This window comes from Staurois parvus, unplaced genomic scaffold (assembly GCF_062004578.1).
Source record: "Staurois parvus isolate SC_StPar_1 unplaced genomic scaffold, SC_StPar_1.0 ptg000704l, whole genome shotgun sequence".
Lineage (NCBI taxonomy): Eukaryota > Metazoa > Chordata > Amphibia > Anura > Ranidae > Staurois > Staurois parvus.
The window spans coordinates 414,829-436,061 of NW_028318500.1; the positions used below are offsets into that span (position 1 = coordinate 414,829).

The following is a 21,233-nucleotide window of genomic DNA, read 5'->3' on the forward strand; positions in this document are numbered from 1 at the left end:
GAGCTCTGCATTAAACATACTGAGTGCAATTAACCCCAGGTTCACACCTAAGCATTTTCCGCAGCATTTTGCAGAAACGCACTACAGTCCATTTAACATGATTTCCTATGGGACACGTTCACATCGCTGTGTTTTCACCCAGTGCATTTTTTGGAAAGGGGCAGGGACTTTTTTAAACACAAAAAGTTGTATTTTTGGTTCTATAGACTTCAATGGCAACTCTACTGAAAAGCACGTAGTGTGTTTTGGCCACGTTTGATGCGTTTTGCATTTGAATCTGCCTAGCAACAAGAAAAAACCGCAAAATGCATCAAAAACGCAAAACGGACCACAAAAAGCACTGCAGAAATGGATCAAACGCAAACTGAATAGCGGTGAACCTAGCCTTAAGGAATGGCAAATTGATGAAGAAATTAGAAAGATATGTAAGCATTGGCATGTCAGGCTTAAAGGATCGGATGTTTTGGCAAACAATAGTAATAGTAGCTGGATAATGAATACTCGAATGAAGCAAACCAAAAAGATGATAGAAACCTTCTCATTGCATTTTCGGCCAGACAAGGCATATGAGCTCGAGAACGACCTGAACGACTTTTTTTTTCTTCTGTGATAGTGTTCTGCTGTCCCTCAGAACACTGTTTTATCAATAAATATTGTGATCCTAAAAAAAAAAAATCAGATCTGCCATTGGATTCCATGAAATAGCTGATAGGCTGAGTAATGTTCTGAGATCAGTTCATCAATTGCACTGTGAGTATGAGAAGTACCAAATATCTCACAAATCAGGAATTGGATGAAGTGAAGGTCAGACTGCTGCCAGACTTGATAGTATCTGTCAGAATACAGCTACACTGCCTGACAATGATATCCCCTTCTCTGCAGGCTTTGCAAATACATCTCACTCATTCCACAGAGCATTGCCTACTGCAAAACCGCATTCAATGGGGTGAAAAACTCAGCTTGGAAAAGACAAAGCAGACTTGTTTATCCACCAGTGTGTACTCACAATTTCCAGGGAATCCCTGGTAGGAACTTTGTCTGCAAAACTGAATTTGTTTTCAAGTTTCTTTTTCTGAATGGAAGCCCAGGGATGAGCTTGGGAAGAAGGTAAAAACAATTACCATACATACACAACATTACAGCAGAGCAGTAGTAGACAAGGACATGACTGTGGGATTGTTGCTCTTGACTTGACAGTGAGGGAGATTTACTACAGCTGGAGAGTACATGATCATCACTGGTCTGACTGTCATGTACTTGGACCTGCCTAATGTTATATACATATTTATTCATTCATTCACATGCTGTTATATTGCCATTTTGCCTGGCAGCACCAGGGTCGTCAGTTTGAATCCCAACCACTTCATTACATTTCTGGAGCTTGTATGTTCTCCCTGCACCTGCATGGGTTTCCTCCGGGTACTCCAGTTTCCTCCCACACTCCAAAGACATGCAGGTAGGCTAACTGGCTCCTCGCTAAATTGGCCCTAGTATGTGTATGTATGAATGTGAGTTAGGGCAGGGGCGTAATTGCCACAAGGCACTTGCCTAGGGCGGCATGTTTAAGGGGGGCAGCACCTCTTCCCAGAAGAAGTGATAGAAGGGACACACACACCATGGGGACCAGGTGGGATCCGAGGCTGCGGACTGCTTGATGGTGTATGTAGAGCCTGACTCTCTTTCCCAGGGATGCCTGGAGCTGTGAAGATGGGTGCCTCTCTATCGCCGGGAAGGGGGGGTAGTGGAAGGCTCTCCCAGGGGTGTTGTTGGTCAATGTCAGACTCTCTCCGTGGGAGGGGGAAGGGGGGTTATTGGTCAGTGTCCGTGGGGGCAGGCAAGTTTTGTGTTGCCTAGGGCAGCACAATACCTAAATACACCACTGAGTTAGGGACCTTAGATTGTACACTCCTTGAGGGCAGGGACTGATGTGAATGTACAATACATACATATGTAAAGTGCTGTGTAAATTGACATCGCTATAGAAGTAGCTCTAATAAAAAATATATGCCATTGTACATGTGTCCATATTCAGCCAATTTTGGTATTAACACACTTCTACCACACTTCATAGCCAGGTAGGTGACCTCTATTTCCTGGTTCAGCAATTCATCTTCCTATATCAGCTCTTCAACAACCTGCTCACTAGATAATTATTCCAAATCATCAACTCTGTCCAATGAACAGTAAGCTGTAAGGCTAGGTTCACATTTGTACGGGTGGTGCCGCTGCGGATCTGCACAAAAATCTGTGCCCCAGCCACACAGAAGAATGCGACCCGCGTGTGGGCTGAGGTTTCCAAAGAAGTGCAGTGACTTCTTCCCTACGTGTCCCGGGGCATGGGAGTCCATTCAAATGAATGGGCTCTCGTGCCCACGCAAAACGGGGCCCGCAGGAACACACATATGTGAACCAGGGTTAAGACTGGATTAGTAGGCACTAAATTTATTTTTTTTTCAGCTATTTATATAGTGCCGTCAATTTACACAGCACTTTACATATATATTGTACATTCACATGAGTCCCTGACCCTCATGGGGTGTACAATCTAAGGTCCCTAACTCACATTCATATATACACATACTAGGGCAGGGGTGAGCAAACTTTTTGACTTGAGGGCCGCAATGGGTTCATATATTGGACCCGGGGGCCGGACCAAGAGTAGATGAATGATGTGTATGTGTCATCCATAGTAAGTATAGTAATATTCCCCCATATAGTAATTCACCCCCCATAGTAATTCATCCCCCATAGTAATTCATCCCCCATATAGTAATTCATCCCCCATATAGTAATTCATTCCCCATATTAAGTCCCCCCTGTGTCAATTCACTTACCTTTGCTCCGCGCGTTCCTCTTGCCGTGTTCCCGCGCCGTTCCGGTGTAGCATGAAAATCTGTCTCCTATGAGGATCTGTCCCCCTCGACGTATCTGCACATGTGCCAGTTTCAGGCATTAGCAGCCGATCGGCGATCTCCGGCACATTCGCAGATACGTCGAGGGGGACAGATCCTCATAGGAGACAGATTTTCATGCTACACCGGTCTTCAGGGCGGACTGTGAGAGGAGCCTAGCTCCACGGGCCAGATTAAAAAGTCCGCCGGGCCGTAGTTTGCCCATTGCTGTACTAGGGCCAATTTAGACAGGATCCATTAACTCTTTGGAGTGTGTGAGGAAACCCCATGCAGGCACAGGCAGAACATGCAAACTCCAGGCAGGTGGTGCTGTGGTTGGGATTCAAACCAATGACCTTAGTACTGTCAGGCGGAAGTGCTAACCATTTAGCCACTGTCGCTTCATTAAAGTGAACTTCCTGGCAGAATGGCACAAGAACAATCAGAATTGAAAATTATTTTGCGGCTAAAACAGCATGGACTGTATTCCAAGCAAGTGATTTGGTTTTAGTTTCACCCTAAAGTGTAAGTCCAGATAAAACATTTTTTTAAATTTTGGATAGCGTGTGGAAGAGTTAGAACCCCTGTCAGTTCCATACTGCTGTCCAGGGCTCAGTTAGAGACATTTACCCTCACTTCCTGTCCTGCTGACATTTTACTAGACAGGAAATAAGGTGATACTGAACACCCGAGTATTAAATATATATCTCATTTGAATTTTTGTTTTATCAAGATGAAAGATTTGCTCTATTTAGAACATATGGAAACATTTCCTGTAAGCAAGCCCCTTAAATTCTTCAAACAACATCCCTGGTATAGAATTTATATTATATAACATATTAAACTATTTCTACAATTTATATAATTTCTGCTCATTAAGAACAAGGAGTACAATATGGACAATAATGAATTCCTCAATACTTGTCTAGTGTGGACATCTAGTGATAGAGTTAGGTACTGCAATTTAATGTCTGCTTTCATTACATTTCGTTCACCTTTTTTTCTAAAATCCAGCCCCCCTATTTACCAATATGCCATTAATGTACCTCTGTTTCAGAAAAATAAAACCTTTCTTTGATTCTGAGATCAAGGCCTTACCTTAGCCCTTGCTGTATTTCTAAGGGCTCTTTCACACGGGACGGAGCCGTTTAGTGGATGAGCTTGCTCAGCGGTGGATCTCTCCGCTGATCCCCGCTGAGCAAGTGGATGACAGGTTCGTGTCTGCTCTGCTGCTGCAGAGCGGACACAGACCTGCTGGCTCTCTTCAATGGGCGATCGGATGAAAACGGACCGTCTGTCCATTTTCATCCAATCTGACCCGACGGACAGAAGGGGAATTGGATCCCCATCTGTCCCTTTTTGGCAGATTGGATGTCGGCAAGTGTAAACGGACTCGTGTCTGTTTACACCCACCGCTCCATAGAGGAAAATGGAGGTTTCCGATCGGGTCCGCCTGAAAAATTGGCAGGCGGACCCCTATCGGAATGTTCATGTGAAAGAACCCTTGATCACTTTCTGGTATGTAGATTTGGACAGAGAGGCCAGTAAGACACAGGAAGACATTTACCAGCTGATCTCATTAGTGCACTCATCCTGCAGGAAATGAATGCTGAGAGATCATCTACAGGAAGAGATGGGATCTGAAAATTATTTAAAAAATTAAAATATACTGACAAGATTTTACCGCTCCTGTGGCTAAGGTGAGAGAAAAGCACATTGGGATGGCTGGACCTGAAATGGCATAAAAAAAAAGCTTCAATTTGTTGGGAAAAGTGAAATTCTACCCGAAAGGTGAACTTATCTTTTAACTCCTTCAATGAAATTTATTGGGGGGTTAGATTTTATTTACAAATAAAGTGAAAGCAGAGATTTAACCACTTCCTGACTGCCCTATAGCAGATATACTGCTACAGGGCAACAGTTGTTGAAAATCACATATATATATATATATATATATACACGTGATTTAGCATTTTCGGGTAGGGGACGCGTGCCCTACCCGTGCCTCCATTCGCGGCCGCGGCTGTCAATCACTGCCGGTGGTTGCCGAGCATCTCCAACAGGGAGAACTGTATGTAAACAATACAGTTCTCCTCCCGGGCAGCTCATGCACACTGCACAGCACAGCCATGCAAAGCAGTGTGATTACAGCGAAGCACTCACAGAGCTTGGAGTGAAACAGCACACATTTAACCCTTTGATCACACCTCATGTTAACCCCTTCCTGCCTAGTGCCCTTAGTGTCAGTGCTTTTTTTTTTTTTTTAGCACTAATCACTGTATTGGTGTCAGAATGCCCACCGCAGTCCTGCTATAAGTTGCTGATCGCCGCCATTACTAGTAAAAAAAAAAAGTTCCAGTATCTATACCACCATTTGTAAACGCTATAACTTTCATGTAAACCAATGAATTTACATGTAATGGGATTTTTTTTTTTTTTTAGCAAAGATGTTGCAAAATACATCTTGGCATAAATTTCTGTGGAAATTAGATTTTTTTTATTTTTTTGCTGGACATGTTTAATAGCAAAAAGTCAAAAATATAGTTTTTGTTTCTCAAAATTGTCGGTCTTTTTTTTTTTTATAGCGCAAAAAAAAAAATTTAAAAAATCACAAAGGCGATCAAATGCCACCAAAAGAAAGCTCAATTCGTGGAAAAAAAGGACATAAATTTCATTTCGGTGCAGCATTGCATGACCGCGCAATTGTCAGTTGAAGTAAAGCAATGCAGTAATGCAAAAAATGGCCTGGTCAGGAAGGGGGGTAAATCCATTGGAGGGCAAGTGGCCTACTCCTTGTCCTCTCTGCGGCCTTCGACACAGTCGACCACCCCCTCCTCCTCAAAATACTACACTCCCTCGGCCTCAGAGATTCTGCTCTCTCCTGGCTCTCATCCTACCTGTCACAACGCTCTTTCAGCGTTACCTATAATGCTACCACCTCCCCCTCACTGTTGGGGTCCCTCAAGGCTCTGTCCTTGGGCCCCTTCTCTTCTCCATCTACACCTCCTCCCTTGGCCAACTCATACACTCTCACGGCTTCAACTACCACCTCTATGCCGACGACACACAAATCTATCTCTCAACCCCCCACCTCACCCCCTCGGTCTCTGCCCAAATCACACACCTATTGAGCGACATATCAGATTGGATGTCGCTCCACTTCCTTAAACTGAATCTCTCCAAAACCGAGCTCCTTGTCTTCCCCCCAGCCCAAATCCCACCCCCCATTGACTTCTACATCACATCCAACAACGCCAATATCAAACCCGCTCTGCAGGCCAGAGTACTTGGTGTCATTCTGGACTCCAACCTATCCTTCCAGCCCCAAGTCCAATCTTTAACAAACTCGTGCAGACTCCACCTCCGCAACATCGCCAAAATCCGCACGTTCCTAACCCCAGAAACCACTAAGCAGCTCATCCACTCCCTCATCATATCACGACTCGACTACTGCAACTCCCTCCTCACTGGCCTGCTTCGCCGCTGGCTATCCCCGCTTCAGTCGATCCTGAATACGGCAGCCAGACTCATTCACCTTTCCAACCGCTCCATTTCCGCCACCCCCCTCTGCCAATCCCTCCACTGGCTTCCGATTGCGCAACGGATCAAATTTAAAATCCTAACACTGATGTACAAAGCTGTCCACCATACTGCCCCGAACTACATCACTGACCTAATATCCAAGTACCGCCCAGCACGCACACTCCGCTCCTCACAAGACCTCCTTCTCTCTAGTTCCCTGGTCTCCTCCTCCCATGCCCGCCTCCAGGACTTCTCCAGGGTGTCACCCATCCTCTGGAACTCCCTTCCCCAACCCATCAGATTATCACCTACTCTCCTCTCCTTTAGGCGCACCCTGAAAACCCATCTCTTCAGGGAAGCCTACCTCACCCCGTGCTAACTTGCTGACCTCCTCCACTCTCCCTACCACTCCATCCCCCACAGCTATCTCCTCCTGTACCACTATCCCATCCCCTCTAGATTGTAAGCTCGAAAGAGCAGGGCCCTCAATCCCCTCATGTTTTGCATTGTATTGGTATTGTTCTGTCACATGTTCTGTCCCCCTTTGTAATGTACAGCGCTGAGTGAACTATTGGCGCTTTATAAGTACTGTATAATAATAATAATAATAATAATAAGTGGTTAATAACATTTAGGATGAATTTACTTGCTTTTTTTCTTTTAATATTAGCCTTTTTTTGTTCTCACTATAAAAATCTTATATGTGTGTCTTGCGTTTTAAAGGAATCCTTTCCTGGGAGAAATATAAAGCTGCCATTACACCGACAGGGAAAAGACTTTGTGTGTACGCTCACAGAGTGTGGATGGGCTTCATGTCTGGCACAGTACAGATCTACAGCAGCGGAGGATTGGAGCGGTGGTATTTTTATGATTCACTAACTATAAGGCTGCCATTATTACTTATTCTATAATTGCTTGGCCCTCTTCAATACTATGGGGAGATTTACCCAGAACCTGGTGCAGCTGCAAATGGTAGCCAATCAGCTTGTAACTTCAGCTTGTTCAATTAACCACTTGCCCTCCAGAGGATTTACCCCCCTTCCTGACTAGGCTCTCTTTTTGCGATACGACGCTGCGTTACTTTAACTGACAATTGTGCTGTCATGCAATGCTGCACTCAAAAGAAATTTATGTCCTTTTTTCCCACAAATAGAGCTTTCGGTGGTATTTGATCACCTCTGCGGTTTTTATTTTTTGCATTATAAACAAAAAAAGACTGACAATTTTGAAAAACTATTTTTGACTTTTTTGCCATAAAGCATATCCAGTAAAAACATTTAAAACATGTAATTTCATCGTAAATGTAGGCTATAATTTATTCTGCTACGTTTTTGCTAAAAAAAAAATACCAATACGTGTAAATTAATTGGTTTACGTGAACGTTATAGCGTCTACAAATTGCGGTATATATACTGGAATTTTTTTTTTATACTAGTAATGGCAGGGATCAGCGCCTTCTAGCAGGACTCCAAGACTGCACCGGGCATTCTGAAACTGGGGGGGGGGGGGGGACTGACTGACACTAATACAGTGATCAGTACTATTAAACAGCACTGACACTGTACTAATGACACTGGGCAGGAAGGGAGTAACAACTGGGGCGATCAAAGGGTTAAACTGTGTGCTGTTTTACTATGTTGTCTGTATGTGCTTTACTGTGTAAGCATACTGCTTTGTATTGCTCTGCTATGCAGGGAAATACAAAGCAGTGTGCTGGAGCGGACGGGAGAGATCTGTATTGTTTACATACAGACCTCTCCTCTGTCAGTGTTCCTCGGAGATCGCCGGGTGGTGGCGGGGAATCTCTGGCCAGAATCCAGTGATCGACAGCTGAAGCCCCCTACCCAGAAATACAAAATCACATGTATATATACATGATTTTGCACAGCCCTGCCACCCTGTAACAGTAGTTCCGCTATAGGGCAGTCGGGAAGCGGTTAAGCTTTGACAATAAAACCTGGAAGTGGATTTCCACTATTGTGTCTTTTACCTGGAATATATATGTATATTAGGACATCTTACTTTACTCTGACTATCCCGATAGGCATACGCCTTCCAAGTCACTGACTCATAATAAACCAATGGATCAGTGTAAAAGCCACAAATGGATGTCAACATCTTTTACTTTAAAGTTGGACTAAAAAGAAAATGATCAGAAAGGCTGCAAAATATTGCCTAGCTTTTGAATTGGTTGACATAGCAAAAAAAAAAATATTTTAGGGCTCTTTTACATGATGTGCAGTGACCTGCCTTTTTTTTGCACTGGGTGAATGCAGGTCACTACAAGGGCACATAGAAAATAATTTTCCTTCATTTACACTACCATGTGGTGTACTTGTGTTTTTCAGTGTGTTGCGATGAAATACAACCCATCTCCATTTTAATGCAAATGAAAGTAAAGATATAAAAAATACACTTTTAGTATTTTTACCCTCCCAGGGATCTCTCACTTCACATAGAATGACATGAAAAGAAAATGTCAACATGCATAAAAAAAGCAATGAGCATAATTGCATGTTAAATACACATCAATGATTGCATTTTGGATGCATTGCGGTAAGTTTTTATGTGAAGTATGGTGCGAAAGCATCCTTAGATACAAAAACAAATTTCAATGAAACAATTGTTATATTTGATCATAATTTAAACAGCAAATACATTAAAAAAAGAAAGTTTCAGTCTGATAGACCTGATGTGCTGTTGTAGAGGGTATAACCTGTATGGGGAACCAGCTTCTTAAAAAGTCCAACCCCCAATAATAAGGGAATATACCAACAACAGATCACGACGTGTCCCCAGTAAACGACCGATAAATAATTATCTGATTATAATCAGATAATCTCATACTTGAAATCTATTGAAACTTTCCCTGTACCCACTCACTGACCCATATTGGGTCTAGGGACTTGAGTCTTTATGATTGTCACACACAGTTTAGGTCCATACATATTTGGACACAGGCACAATTTTAGTTTTTTTCAGTTATTTACCAAAACATATTCAAGCTATAGTTATATAATGGATATGGGCTGAAAGTGCACACTCTCAGGTTTACTTTGAGGGTATGTACATCTAAACTGGAGGAAGGATTTAGGAATTACAGCTCTTAAGAATAGCCATGCCCCCTTTTTCAAGGGACCAAAAGTAATTGGACAATTGAATCAAAAGCGGTTTTATGGCCAGGTGTGGGCTACTCCTTCGTTATTTCTTCATCAACTAAGCAGATAAAAGGTCTGGAGTTGATTCTAAGTGCAGTGTTTGCATTTGGCATGCATGGCTTCCAACGGCACTGGGTCATTGGTGTGTATTGATGATGTGACAAAAGCAGCTGGATGAATTCTGCAGTACTTAGAGATATACGGTCAGCCCAGATTCAGCCAAATGAAGCAAAGTTGATTGGACGGCGCTTCACAGTACAGATGGACAATGATCCAAAACACACTGCAAAAGCAACCCAGGAGCTTTTGAAGGAAAAGAAGTGGAATATACTGCAATGGCCGAGTCGATCACCTGATCTCAACCCAATTGAGCATGCATTTCACTTGCTGCAGGCAAAACTAAAGGCAGAAACACCCACAAACAAAGAACAACTGAAGACAGCTTCAGTTAGAGCCTGGCAAAGCATCAGAAAGGAGGAAATCCAGTCTTTGGTAATGTCCATGGGTTCCAGACTTCAGGCAGTCATTGCCAGTAAAGGATTCTCAACAAAATAATAAAAATTAACATTTTATTTATGATTATATTGTTGAATTACATTTAAGCCCCTGAGAATGGAGAGACTGTGTATACAAATAGTTGCAGTTCCTAAAATTTGTACTTGATGTTTAACTCCTTAAAGCTGAAAGTCTGCAAATTTATTTGGATTGTTTCGCTTTCATTTATTCTGGTGGCATACAGTATGAAAATCGTGCTTGTGTACAAATTATATATATATATATATATATATATATATATGGACCTAACTGTACAAGCATTTGATAGACCTAGGCTTGACAGACCTCCACATGAATTGAACAGCAATAACACTGCTGAGGATAGTAAACTGTAATTCAGAAGTGATGAATAAACAATAGATTCTGCTTGACAAAGATGATGGCTGTTCATAAGCTGGCACATGCACCTTTGTTAGCCCAACAGTATAGGAACTGATGTGTCCATACTTATTTACTAACAGGTAAATGTCCTTTCCCCTCTGGTTCTATTGGGTAGTTTTGCTCAAGAGGATTTAATTTTTTATTTTTTTTTTAAATGAAGAGGTTCAATGTGGTAAATTTACTGTTAAAGTAAATCTATGGTCACAGCACACACTTTAATTTTTATAACATCAGCAATGTAATAGCAATTCAAACAATAGTTATTTTTGACAATCCAATATAACCTTACCTGAAAAATCTTTCATGTTGTTAGTGTTGCCAGACTGCTGGCCATCTCTTTCCACAAATTCTTGGATTTACAGCTTCCTTTTTGCTGTTTATGTTCAATTTCTAAGGACTACATATCCCATGGTACCTTGCTGCCTGCAAGCAGTGATTCCTGTACTGACTCCACTTCCTGAAACCCCTCCTTTCAACATCTCTGTAGTTCAGAAGGAAGGCCCAGAGAATTCTGTTACACAACAGTACCTATTAGAATAGGGCATAGTGATTATGTGTCACTGAATTCCAGGAAGTAAATGTGTGGGGATGTTTACGAAGTTAGTTCATAAACTTCAAGGTCATTCAGATTAATGAGTGTAGGCTAGTGACCTAGCCATGTGGAAATGAGTATGTGATTTTACATTTTGACCATAAATACAGGTTTCCACTGCCGTGATCTGATTTTTATCCAACTTTTATTGCTACTTGGATAAGGTCTGCAGATTCTATGGGGTCAAAATCCCAATGGAATCACATCAAAGTAGAACAGGAAGCTTTTTCAAAACCACTACTTGCTGAGTTGCATTGTTGTGAATTGACACCGATGAAAACAGTGTGATTTCTGTTTTCATGCAATTTTGTGTGACTCAAGCCGCATCTGAAATTGCACTAGTAAGTTAAAACTTCCAGGATGACTAAGATAAATGCGTCTCCTTTACCAATTGATGCATAGAGGTACTTCAAACCCAGCACTTTGTTTTGGGACTGGGTGGTTCCTGTAGAATAGTAGATTTAGTGATCAGATTTATTAAAAAAAAAAGTGTCCAACAAAAGGACCTGGATTTTAAACCATCACTTTCCTGCTTTTCGGGTAGAGTCACTAAAAAAAAAAAAGAAAGACAGATCTTTCCCTTAATAAATAATAAATAAACCAGCGCAAACAAACATAGACCTCTACACACCGTTAATCAATAAATCAAGTGCGTCATAATAAAAATTTATAAAATAATAACAATTAGTATTATTAAAAATCAAAACGGAAAGTCCACAAAACAGAAAAAATTATTTTTTTGTCTGTGAAATATACATATATATATCAAGTGAAAAAAATATATATATCAAGTGAAAAAATATATCAAGTGAAAAAATCAAGTGAAAAAAAACTCAAGTGAAGAAACATTAATCAAGTGACTTTCTTCTTTCCCAAAGACTCTTCAAATACACCAAAAAGAAACTTTCACCTTCCACCCGTGAGACCAACATCAAATACACTCACCAGATTTAGGTGAATGGGACACTTTTTAGGACTTTAAGGGATCCTAATACCCTCTTTGCTGATCACTCTAGGGGGATCTTCAACGATACAAATAGGCTCCACCGTTCAACCAGGGAGAAAAAAACTTACATAGTGTAATATTGCCACTTAGAATCATCCTTCATAATAAAAACTATTACCACTCACATTTTCTCCTCTTTCAAAAAGCATGTTTATTAAAAGCCAACATCTTCCAGATCGATAATGGACACTGTTAATGCCTCCTTAGAACTCTCACATCCCAGCTCAGGATACAGCAGCAGCTATGCAGACTATGACTTTCCACAAATCCCAGAAAATGGCCGCTGGAACGCACCGCTCGGAGAACGCCCTGAGGGAAGGGCGAAACGCGTTGACGCATTTCCGGTCTACCCCGTACGTCTGACGTCACTTCCAGTGAGTGGAACGCACGCCGAGCGGTGCGTTCCAGCGGCCATTTTCTGGGATTTGTGGAAAGTCATAGTCTGCATAGCTGCTGCTGTATCCTGAGCTGGGATGTGAGAATTCTAAGGAGGCATTAACAGTGTCCATTATCGATCTGGAAGATGTTGGCTTTTAATAAACATGCTTTTTGAAAGAGGAGAAAAATGTGAGTGGTAATAGTCTTTATTATGAAGGATGATTCTAAGTGGCAATATTACACTATGTAAGTTTTTTTCTCCCTGGTTGAACGGTGGAGCCTATTTGTATCGTTGAAGATCCCCCTAGAGTGATCAGCAAAGACGGTATTAGGATCCCTTAAAGTCCTAAAAAGTGTCCCATTCACCTAAATCTGGTGAGTGTATTTGATGTTGGTCTCACGGGTGGAAGGTGAAAGTTTCTTTTTGGTGTATTTGAAGAGTCTTTGGGAAAGAAGAAAGTCACTTGATTAATGTTTCTTCACTTGAGTTTTTTTTCACTTGATTTTTTCACTTGATATATTTTTTCACTTGATATATATATTTTTTTCACTTGATATATATATGTATATTTCACGGACAAAAAAATAATTTTTTCTGTTTTGTGGACTTTCCGTTTTGATTTTTAATAATATTAATTGTTGTTATTATTTTATTAATTTTTATTATGATGCACTTGATTTATTGATTAACGGTGTGTAGAGGTCTATTTACTATTGGTTTAATTATTATTTATTGTGGTTTGTGTTTTTGCACAGTGCACAGCAGCAGTATAGCACCTGTGGGAATCTGTTGACGCAGGAATAATAGTTTATATAAAAAGATCTTTCCCTTACCTTGACGGAGACCCAAAAAGCTAAAATATTGAGGTTGGTACATGTATCAAAATACAGAACACATGAACTATACTTGAGGTCATAAACAGCACCAGGTAATTTAGCAGTTATGTAATCCGGTGTCTCAGATGGCTATTGTAGGGGAGGTGAACTATATTTCTCTATCTTTGGTAAGGTTGTCCAGTAATAAAATCCTTTTCGTATCTGATATCTAGGTACAGCACGTGCATCTTAAAAACCCTAAAGCCCCAGTGCCTCACCTCTTCAATTCAGCCAAATGTCTCATAATGTTTATGAAGAAGTAGTGTAGGGCTTCCACTGTGGGGGGATAGTTCACTAACGAAACAATGGAAAACGATAATGAGTTCCAGGTTCAATATACTTTCTACAGACTCTGGGCTGTTTAGTTAGACTGTACATTCACAGAAAGAATTGGGAACTCCATACTATAAGAATGACTACATCAGGGCTTGACAAATTTGCTTTGAATCTAGGAGCCAGCTATAAAAGTTAGGAGCCAGTTTTTTTTAACCATTTGCCTACTGGTTACTTTCGCCCCCATCCTGCCCAGGCCAATTTTCAACTTTCAGCACTGTCACACTTTAAGCCCTGGTTCTCATCTGTGCGGTCGTGCAGGCCGCAATTTGCGCAGGCATGAGAGCCCATTCATTTGAATGGACTCCTGTGCCCTGGAACAGGCAGGGAAGAAATCCCTGCACTACTTTGGAAATCGCAGCCTGCACAGGAACCAAGGTCCCCAACACGGTTGCGATTTCTAGTGCGGGCGGTGTGCCATTAGAATTAATGTTACCCTGCTACGGGTCCCGCATTCCTCTGTATGGGTGGTGCGGCTGCAGGTATTTGTGCGGATCCCACAGCAGTACCACCCGCACAGATGTGAACCGAGGGTAAAGGACAATAGCGCGGTCATGCAACACTGTACCCAAATTAAATTTTTATCTTTTTTTTGAGACAGAGAGCTTTCTTTTAGTCATATTTAATCACCACTGGGGTTTTTATTTGTTATTAAATACAAGAAGAAAAGACTAAAACTTAAAAAAAAACAAAAAACCTTTTACTTCACTGATGTGCAGCAATGAGGCTGCACTGATAAGACTGCACTTATGGGACACTGATGGGGCTCTGATAGGTGGCCACACTGGCTGTCACGCCACCGGTTTCTGCTCCGAGGTGAGGCTGAGAATCTACCTGGAGCAGCAGGTGTCACTGAGAGCCGCACAGGGGACACTTTCTGCCAGCCCCGGTCCTCTGATGACCCACCCCTTCTACTAATGTATAGCCCCGCATCTCCCCTAATCCACCCTTCACATTCCCACTGCTCACCTCTTTAACCAGCCCTCACAACGCCGTTCCTCCTTACCCGCCGGCCTCACATACGAGGCAGTGATACCTGCAGGCTGCCCGGCAATGTTGCGCCTGTCTGCGCTCCCCTATGCTACACTACTGGGGCTGACAACAGCCCAGGCGCCAGGCCGTATTTTCTAGTCACCATGGCAACCTGGTGCCCGGAATTTGTCGAGCTCTGGACTACATAATCCAACTCAACCAATGTAGCTTACAGAGAGAATCTAAAAGGTGACTGTGACAAACATTGGATGGTCTTTATTTGTTAGCGGTCAAACACAAAAAGGAAACAATATTGGGGCAGGCTTGTAAGGGAGTATCTTGAATGGAAACTGGCCACGAAACACGAATAGGCCCATCTCTACAAACCAAGAGCTATTTCTAAAGTGGACACTGCCCCCCCTCTTAAAAACCCAACATAAAGTAAAAGTATATAGGGAGGCCAGTACACTTTCCCATATAAAAGTGCTTTTATCTTTCAAATAATGGCACTTTCTGACATGATAAGTTTTGTCAGCCCCATGCCAGCCAATTGAAAAACTACATCATCGGCGGCCAGCTTTTTCTTCTTCTCTGGCCACCCACTAATGATATTTATGCCTGATCTTGAGTGTAAGGTCATACGTTCTTATGTTAAAAACACCCCCCCCCTCCCAAGGGGGAGTTTGGGGGGCGGGGAGGGTGCACATGTTTCTATTGAATTAAAATGGCCTAATTTATGTCTGAATTCTAAATGCATTTTGGATCTTACATTGTATGAAGTGACATTGATGTTCAAACTCACATTATATATGAATGCTTGTGTTGCCCATTCATACACATATACAAAAAAATGCTAAATATACATATATACATTGAAATATTTTGTAATTAAATTTAAAAACATCAGCGAGCCCCATCCCATTTAGACATAGGAAACCAATATGTAACAGTTTAATTACAGTTTACAGATTAAATACACATTTGCAAGTTTTTACACACACAAGAGGAAATAAACTTTCTTCATCTATCCTGTGTGAAGTGGCTTCCTCATGTTCGGAGGTGCAGTGCAATACATTCCAGAAAGAACCGTTGGTGAGCTCTCATCTATTATTTATTTCGCCAACAGAAGCACCCAGTAGGTGCTCAAGTCCTGAGAGAGAATGTCCTTGTGACCAATCAAAGTGCTGCTAAACTGGCAAATTTGTTTTCATTGGGAAGAATGATGAGAGTGGTGGTTTAAAACATAAATAAAATATTGTTTTCCCACAAGGCCACTTTTACAAAATAACATGCTGTTACAAGAACCCAGCAAAAAATATATTGCACTTCAGTCTGTAATGCAGAACTACAGCTAATTCATCTTATTCATAGTCAATTGTATATTGCATGGAAGGAATATGAAGAACCAGTGCAAGAAATAGAACACTTGTTGTCACAAGTCAAGCATTCTGCCTCTCTCACCTCTCAAGTCTCGCAGTCCCTACACTTCACACTATCCAATGATACCATGATTTTGTGATTTAGGGCGTGACTAGAGACACTGGAGACTACAGTTCACTACGAACACAGCAAGGGTGCACTAGATCAAAAGGACCTCAGTATGGGATGTCATTCTGGTAGTACTGGATCATATCATATGTTTTGCTCCTGTAAGAGGAAATAAAACAAATTACTGTAATATTAAAAAACAAAAAACACAATAAGCAGCTAGGCAAGATTGTATAAGCAGTGATTTTTAACCTTTCACATTCTTCTAATATTTAACATCAGCAAGACATAAGACATAATTTATTCATACTCAAATATAGGAGGTGGTGGTTGACCACCAAACAGGAGGGACCATTATGCACTGGCATCTATTGCAAGCACCTCACAATGGGGTTCATAGAGCTCAGCAATCCTGCAATCAAAGCTATGAATTACACAGGCCAACACACATTTTGGTGCCTCGAATGTTAGACCTGTCCCTGGGTAAGTTTGATTCCAAAAATGGCACAAATTTCTCCCTATTACCTTTAATTGTGTACTCTGCTGGTTCTCATCTTACTTATCCCATCACATCTTCAGCGTCGCTTACAATTTTACTTCCTCTGTCTGGGTCCACCATGGTTCTGTTCTTGGACCTCTCCTATTCTCAATCTACACCTCCTCCCTGGGTCAGATGATAGCCTCCCATGGCTTTCAATACCATTTCTAGGCTGATCACACCCAAATCTAACTTTCTACCCCACAGCTCACTCCATCAGTCTCCACACGCATTAATAATTTACTAGCAGACATATCAGCCTGGATGTTACACCCCTTCCTCAAACTCAATCTACCCAAAGCCAAGCTCATATTTCCTGCCGCATGTGCCTCTTCCCCTGACTGCTCTGTCAAGATCGATGGCACAACCATCAACCTGTCACCAAATGCCAAGGTGCTAGGTGTAATCCAGGACTCTGAACTCTCCTTTCAGCCCATCCAATCACTGTCCAAAGCTTGCAGCCTCAACCTCCACAACATCTTCAAAATACTCCCCTTCCTAACCAATGACATCACAAAGCTTCTAATTCACTCCCTGGTCATCTCTCACCTCAACTACTGCAACTGCCTCCTCACTGGCTTACCTCTACATAGGCTATCCCCCCTTATGTCCATCATGAGTGCTGCTGCCAGTCTCATCCACCTTACCAACCGTTCAGTGTTTACTACTCCTCTTTGCTGATCCCTCCACTTGCTTCTTCTCACTCAACAAAATAATTTCAAAATACTAACAACATCATACAAAGCTATTCATAACTCAGCCCCAGCTACATCACTAATCTAGTCTCAAAATACCAACCAAATTGTTCTCTTTGTTCCTTCCAAGACCTTCTGCTCACTAGCTCCCTTGTCACCTCCTCCCTTGCTAGCCTCCAGGACTGTTTTTTTTAGTCTTTTTCATCCTATGGAATTCCCAATCTGTCCAACTGTCTCTTACTCTGTTTATTTTTAGACGATCCCTGAAAACCCATCTTTTCAGAGAAGCCTATCCTGCCCCCACCTAATAACTGTACTTTTATTTTCTCCATCAGATCATCCCCCACAGTTATTACCTTTTGTATCACTTGACCCTCCCTTTTAGATTGTTAGCTCCAAGGAGCAGGGCCATCCGATTCCTCTTGTACTGAATTGTACTGTAACTGTACTGTTTGTTTGCCCTCACCTTGTAAAGTGCTGGCAAACTGTTGGTGCTATATAAATCCTGAATAATAATGAATAATAATAATAGTTCAGTGAATTAAGCATTTTCAGGGATGGAAAAAGATTTCAAACCTGTTGCTTAGGAAACAGTTCTGAATAATCTTCAGGATGAAATTGGCTGCTTCCCTCTCCGTCATGTTGGGACTGAACCTGTGCCTGTATTTGAAAAAAGTAGGGAGATGTGACCAAAAGTCAGAGACCATCTGTTTACTAAAGATTAGCATGTATCCATTAACTCACTTAAGCAACTTAATGGTTTGTCCACGAAAGCATGGTAGTCCTGTATCCAACATGAGGGTGACCAATGACACTACCGCATCCATATATGGCCTGCAATACAAAGTGTATAAAATTAGTAATTCCAAAACATAGGTTATAATTCCAAAGTGTTGACATCTACAGCTAATTAAAAGGAGAGTAAGAAGGGAACCTCTCTGTACTACTGGATAAACTAATAAATATAACTGTGTTGTGGCCTTAAGTAAGTTTAATTCAAGTAGCTAACTAAGAACTTACTGGCAGCTCATCAAGTTACAGTACTGAGGAATGCGCAGCCTTACTAACACCAAGGATTTTTATTTGTGGTATCAAAAAGCCCTAGAAGTACTAAAGTATTTAACAACTGCAAATATGTTAAAGAAAGTATTCAGGGATATGTTGGGAAGATTTGTCTGGGAACAAAGACATAGTGCAGTATGCAGAATATCCTTCCTTTGTTATAAGACAAAAAAGAATGACATGCATATCTGATCAGGGTAATATAGGGGTTTTTTTTGTTTTGTTTTTTAGCGACAAACAAAAAAATTTGCTGCTTTTTTCCTCTACTCTAAATGTGTTAACTGTCCAGGTACAGTTAGTATTACATAGCTAAAAATATAAATAGGGAAAAAAAATTTTGACTGAGAAAAACAAAAATAGCCCTCACCGCACAGCCAGGTACCCACGCACACACATCTCCATGAACCACTTGAAAGGTGTAGCTTCCATTTTGCCTCCCATGATCATCACCATCTCATCAGTCAGCTTTATGTCGGGTTCCCATCCTAGGTTGCCTCCTGGAGAGCTCTCAAACATAAATCCAAAATCTGCAGGTAGAAAGAAGTAGCCGCTCAACAGGTGGCATGTGGGGGACCTGTTCATATGCATATATTTTAAACTTCATGCAGTCTCAGTGCAGTTCTAGGATACTAGGTTCTAGGTAGTTCTAGGTGAAAGTGTATTATGGTGCATGTGTAAACACTTTTCACATGCACTGAATGTGTTTTACCTGTTTATTTGCTTATTTCTATACTTGTAAAAAAAAAAAAAAAAGGGAATTTTTGAGTAGATCTGTAAATTCCTTAGCTTGCAGTATTGTACACAGGACTCACATTCATAGAGCATGGGTGATATGCAGGCTACCTTCAGGTGATTGGAAACTGTCAAAATTCTTTGCTAGCGGCCACCCTATTTCACGCTCCAGCTTTTATTGACGCAATAAAGAGTGACCACAAAAGATGGATTAGAAGGCCATGTGTCCTGTACTGTATTCCAAGATAAGGGATTTACAGTTAAGTCTAAATTCCCAAAACTTTAATTGTACAGTACAGAAAACAAGACTTGTATGCATAGACCATGGGATGTCCCCAATCACTAACTTGAGGGATGTGCAACAACATAATAAAAGAGAACTGCCAAAAAGGCCACAAAAAAAATTCCAAAAAACAAACAAACACAGGGGTTGAAGAACCTTAAAACAGCTTGAAGCACCTGAAACTTACATCTGCTGAGGCCTGCACATCCACCTTGTAAAACCTGGAGAATGTGTGTATATAGGATCAGGTGGTAGCCTTACAAATCTGGAATAGAGATGCTTGATTCTGTAAAGCCCATGAGACACCTAATAATCTTACAAAATGGGCTCCAATAAGGAAAAAGGAGGGAACTTTTTCCTTAATGGTGTGGGCCTTGGAAGTGACTTTTCTGATCCACCCTACAATGGTGAAACAGTAGGCAAGATGTCCTCTACAAGGGCCTGCAGGTACTGTATGACCAAAAGAAACTCAGTTTTTCCAACAGAAGCCGTGGCTGTCAGGAAGACCTTTAAAACATCAAAGCAGCATAGGAAAATTTGTTTGTGTTTTGGAGCAGGAAAAGGGAAGGGAGGATGATCTCCTCACTGAGGAGGATGGGAGAAACCACCGTGAGCAGAGAAGAAGGTCTTGATATCAAGATCACTTTGTCCCTGTGCAGAATAAAAAAAAAGGATCTTAAAAACCCTGTTGATCTGCTTAGAAATTCAGAGTTGTCATGTGTACTCTGAACACTTTCTGTGATATATCAGCACAGAAGCATGTCTAGATGTAAATGACACAGCAGAAATCACACTTGGGTGGACAGTGCACCTGTTAATGGCTGTGAAATGAGCATTGTTCACAGATACAGTGTACAGAACCAACCTGAGTGGCTCTATACCATGTTATTGCTGTGATAATAAATCATAGCAATCACAAATGTAAACACTGTTGTATACACTGTGCAGCTGAAGGCTGAGCAGAGGAAAAAAAGACCTCTGGCTTTAAGATCTGCAGCCTGACCAGATGGTAAGCTGTAGATGTCCCCAAGGTACTATGGCTGTAATGAAAAGGGTGGTTCCTCCACCTCGCCTACATTAAAGAAATGGTAAACTCAAATACACCTGCGCTTAGGGATGGACTCAGTGTAGTTAGGACCACATCACGAAATTCTTGGGATATGCACGCCTTGCTGCCATCAAAAGACCAGGGAAGTCCAAATACACTGAATTAAGAAAAACAAACAGAGGGCGTAGGTAAAAGTAGGTATTGTAGTCACAAAATGACAATACAGTCAGGGCTCAGGGCTCTGAGGAAGAGGCAAGTCCTAGAAACACGTCAGCCTGTTGGAGGTCTAGAGTTCCCATTACGGACAGATACGTAGTGTGGATTGGACAGAGCTGTTCCTTCACGATGTGCCTTTGACTGTCTTTTCATCTTGTGAGTACAATACCTACTTTTAACATTTAATAAACACATTTTTTAAGGTAAACCCTCTGTTTGTTTTTCTCACCTCGCCTACATATCTCCTGTGTTGAGGCAGTAGCACACCAAGCACCAGTGGCATAGCTAATAACGGTCAAGAGCAGGTCCGAAGACACAACCTTTCTTGAAGGGGAATAGACAACATCACCATAAGAGACACCAGCTTAGATTCTGGTAAGAGGCCATCACAGATAAAGTGCAGATCTGCTAAAAACTCTCTGTGACACAACGGCTTGCCTTTATTATGAAATAATCAGTATCACTGACAACAAAGGACAGAAGGTCACTCCTGTTGTTGCAAAATTA

General features: G+C 41.5%; 1 protein-coding gene and 1 long non-coding RNA gene across 3 annotated transcripts in view; one reads left to right on the forward strand and one right to left on the reverse strand.

Annotated features, from left to right (window-relative positions):
• LOC149445881 (uncharacterized) overlaps nt 1-21,233 on the forward strand; it is a 214,907-nt gene that overhangs the window by 188,362 nt on the left and 5,312 nt on the right. The gene's annotated exons all lie outside the window — the stretch shown is intronic.
• Nucleotides 15,602-21,233, reverse strand: part of PI4KA (phosphatidylinositol 4-kinase alpha) — a 168,707-nt gene continuing 163,075 nt past the window's right edge. For both annotated transcript variants that reach the window (XM_089653173.1, XM_089653172.1), the window contains 4 exons: nt 18,815-18,974; nt 18,130-18,219; nt 17,962-18,045; nt 15,602-16,311 (listed from right to left, as the gene is read on the reverse strand). In XM_089653173.1, the coding sequence (XP_089509299.1) occupies nt 16,260-16,311; nt 17,962-18,045; nt 18,130-18,219; nt 18,815-18,974 (386 nt within the window). In that variant the 3' untranslated portion in view covers nt 15,602-16,259. The remainder of the gene's footprint in view (nt 16,312-17,961; nt 18,046-18,129; nt 18,220-18,814; nt 18,975-21,233) is intronic.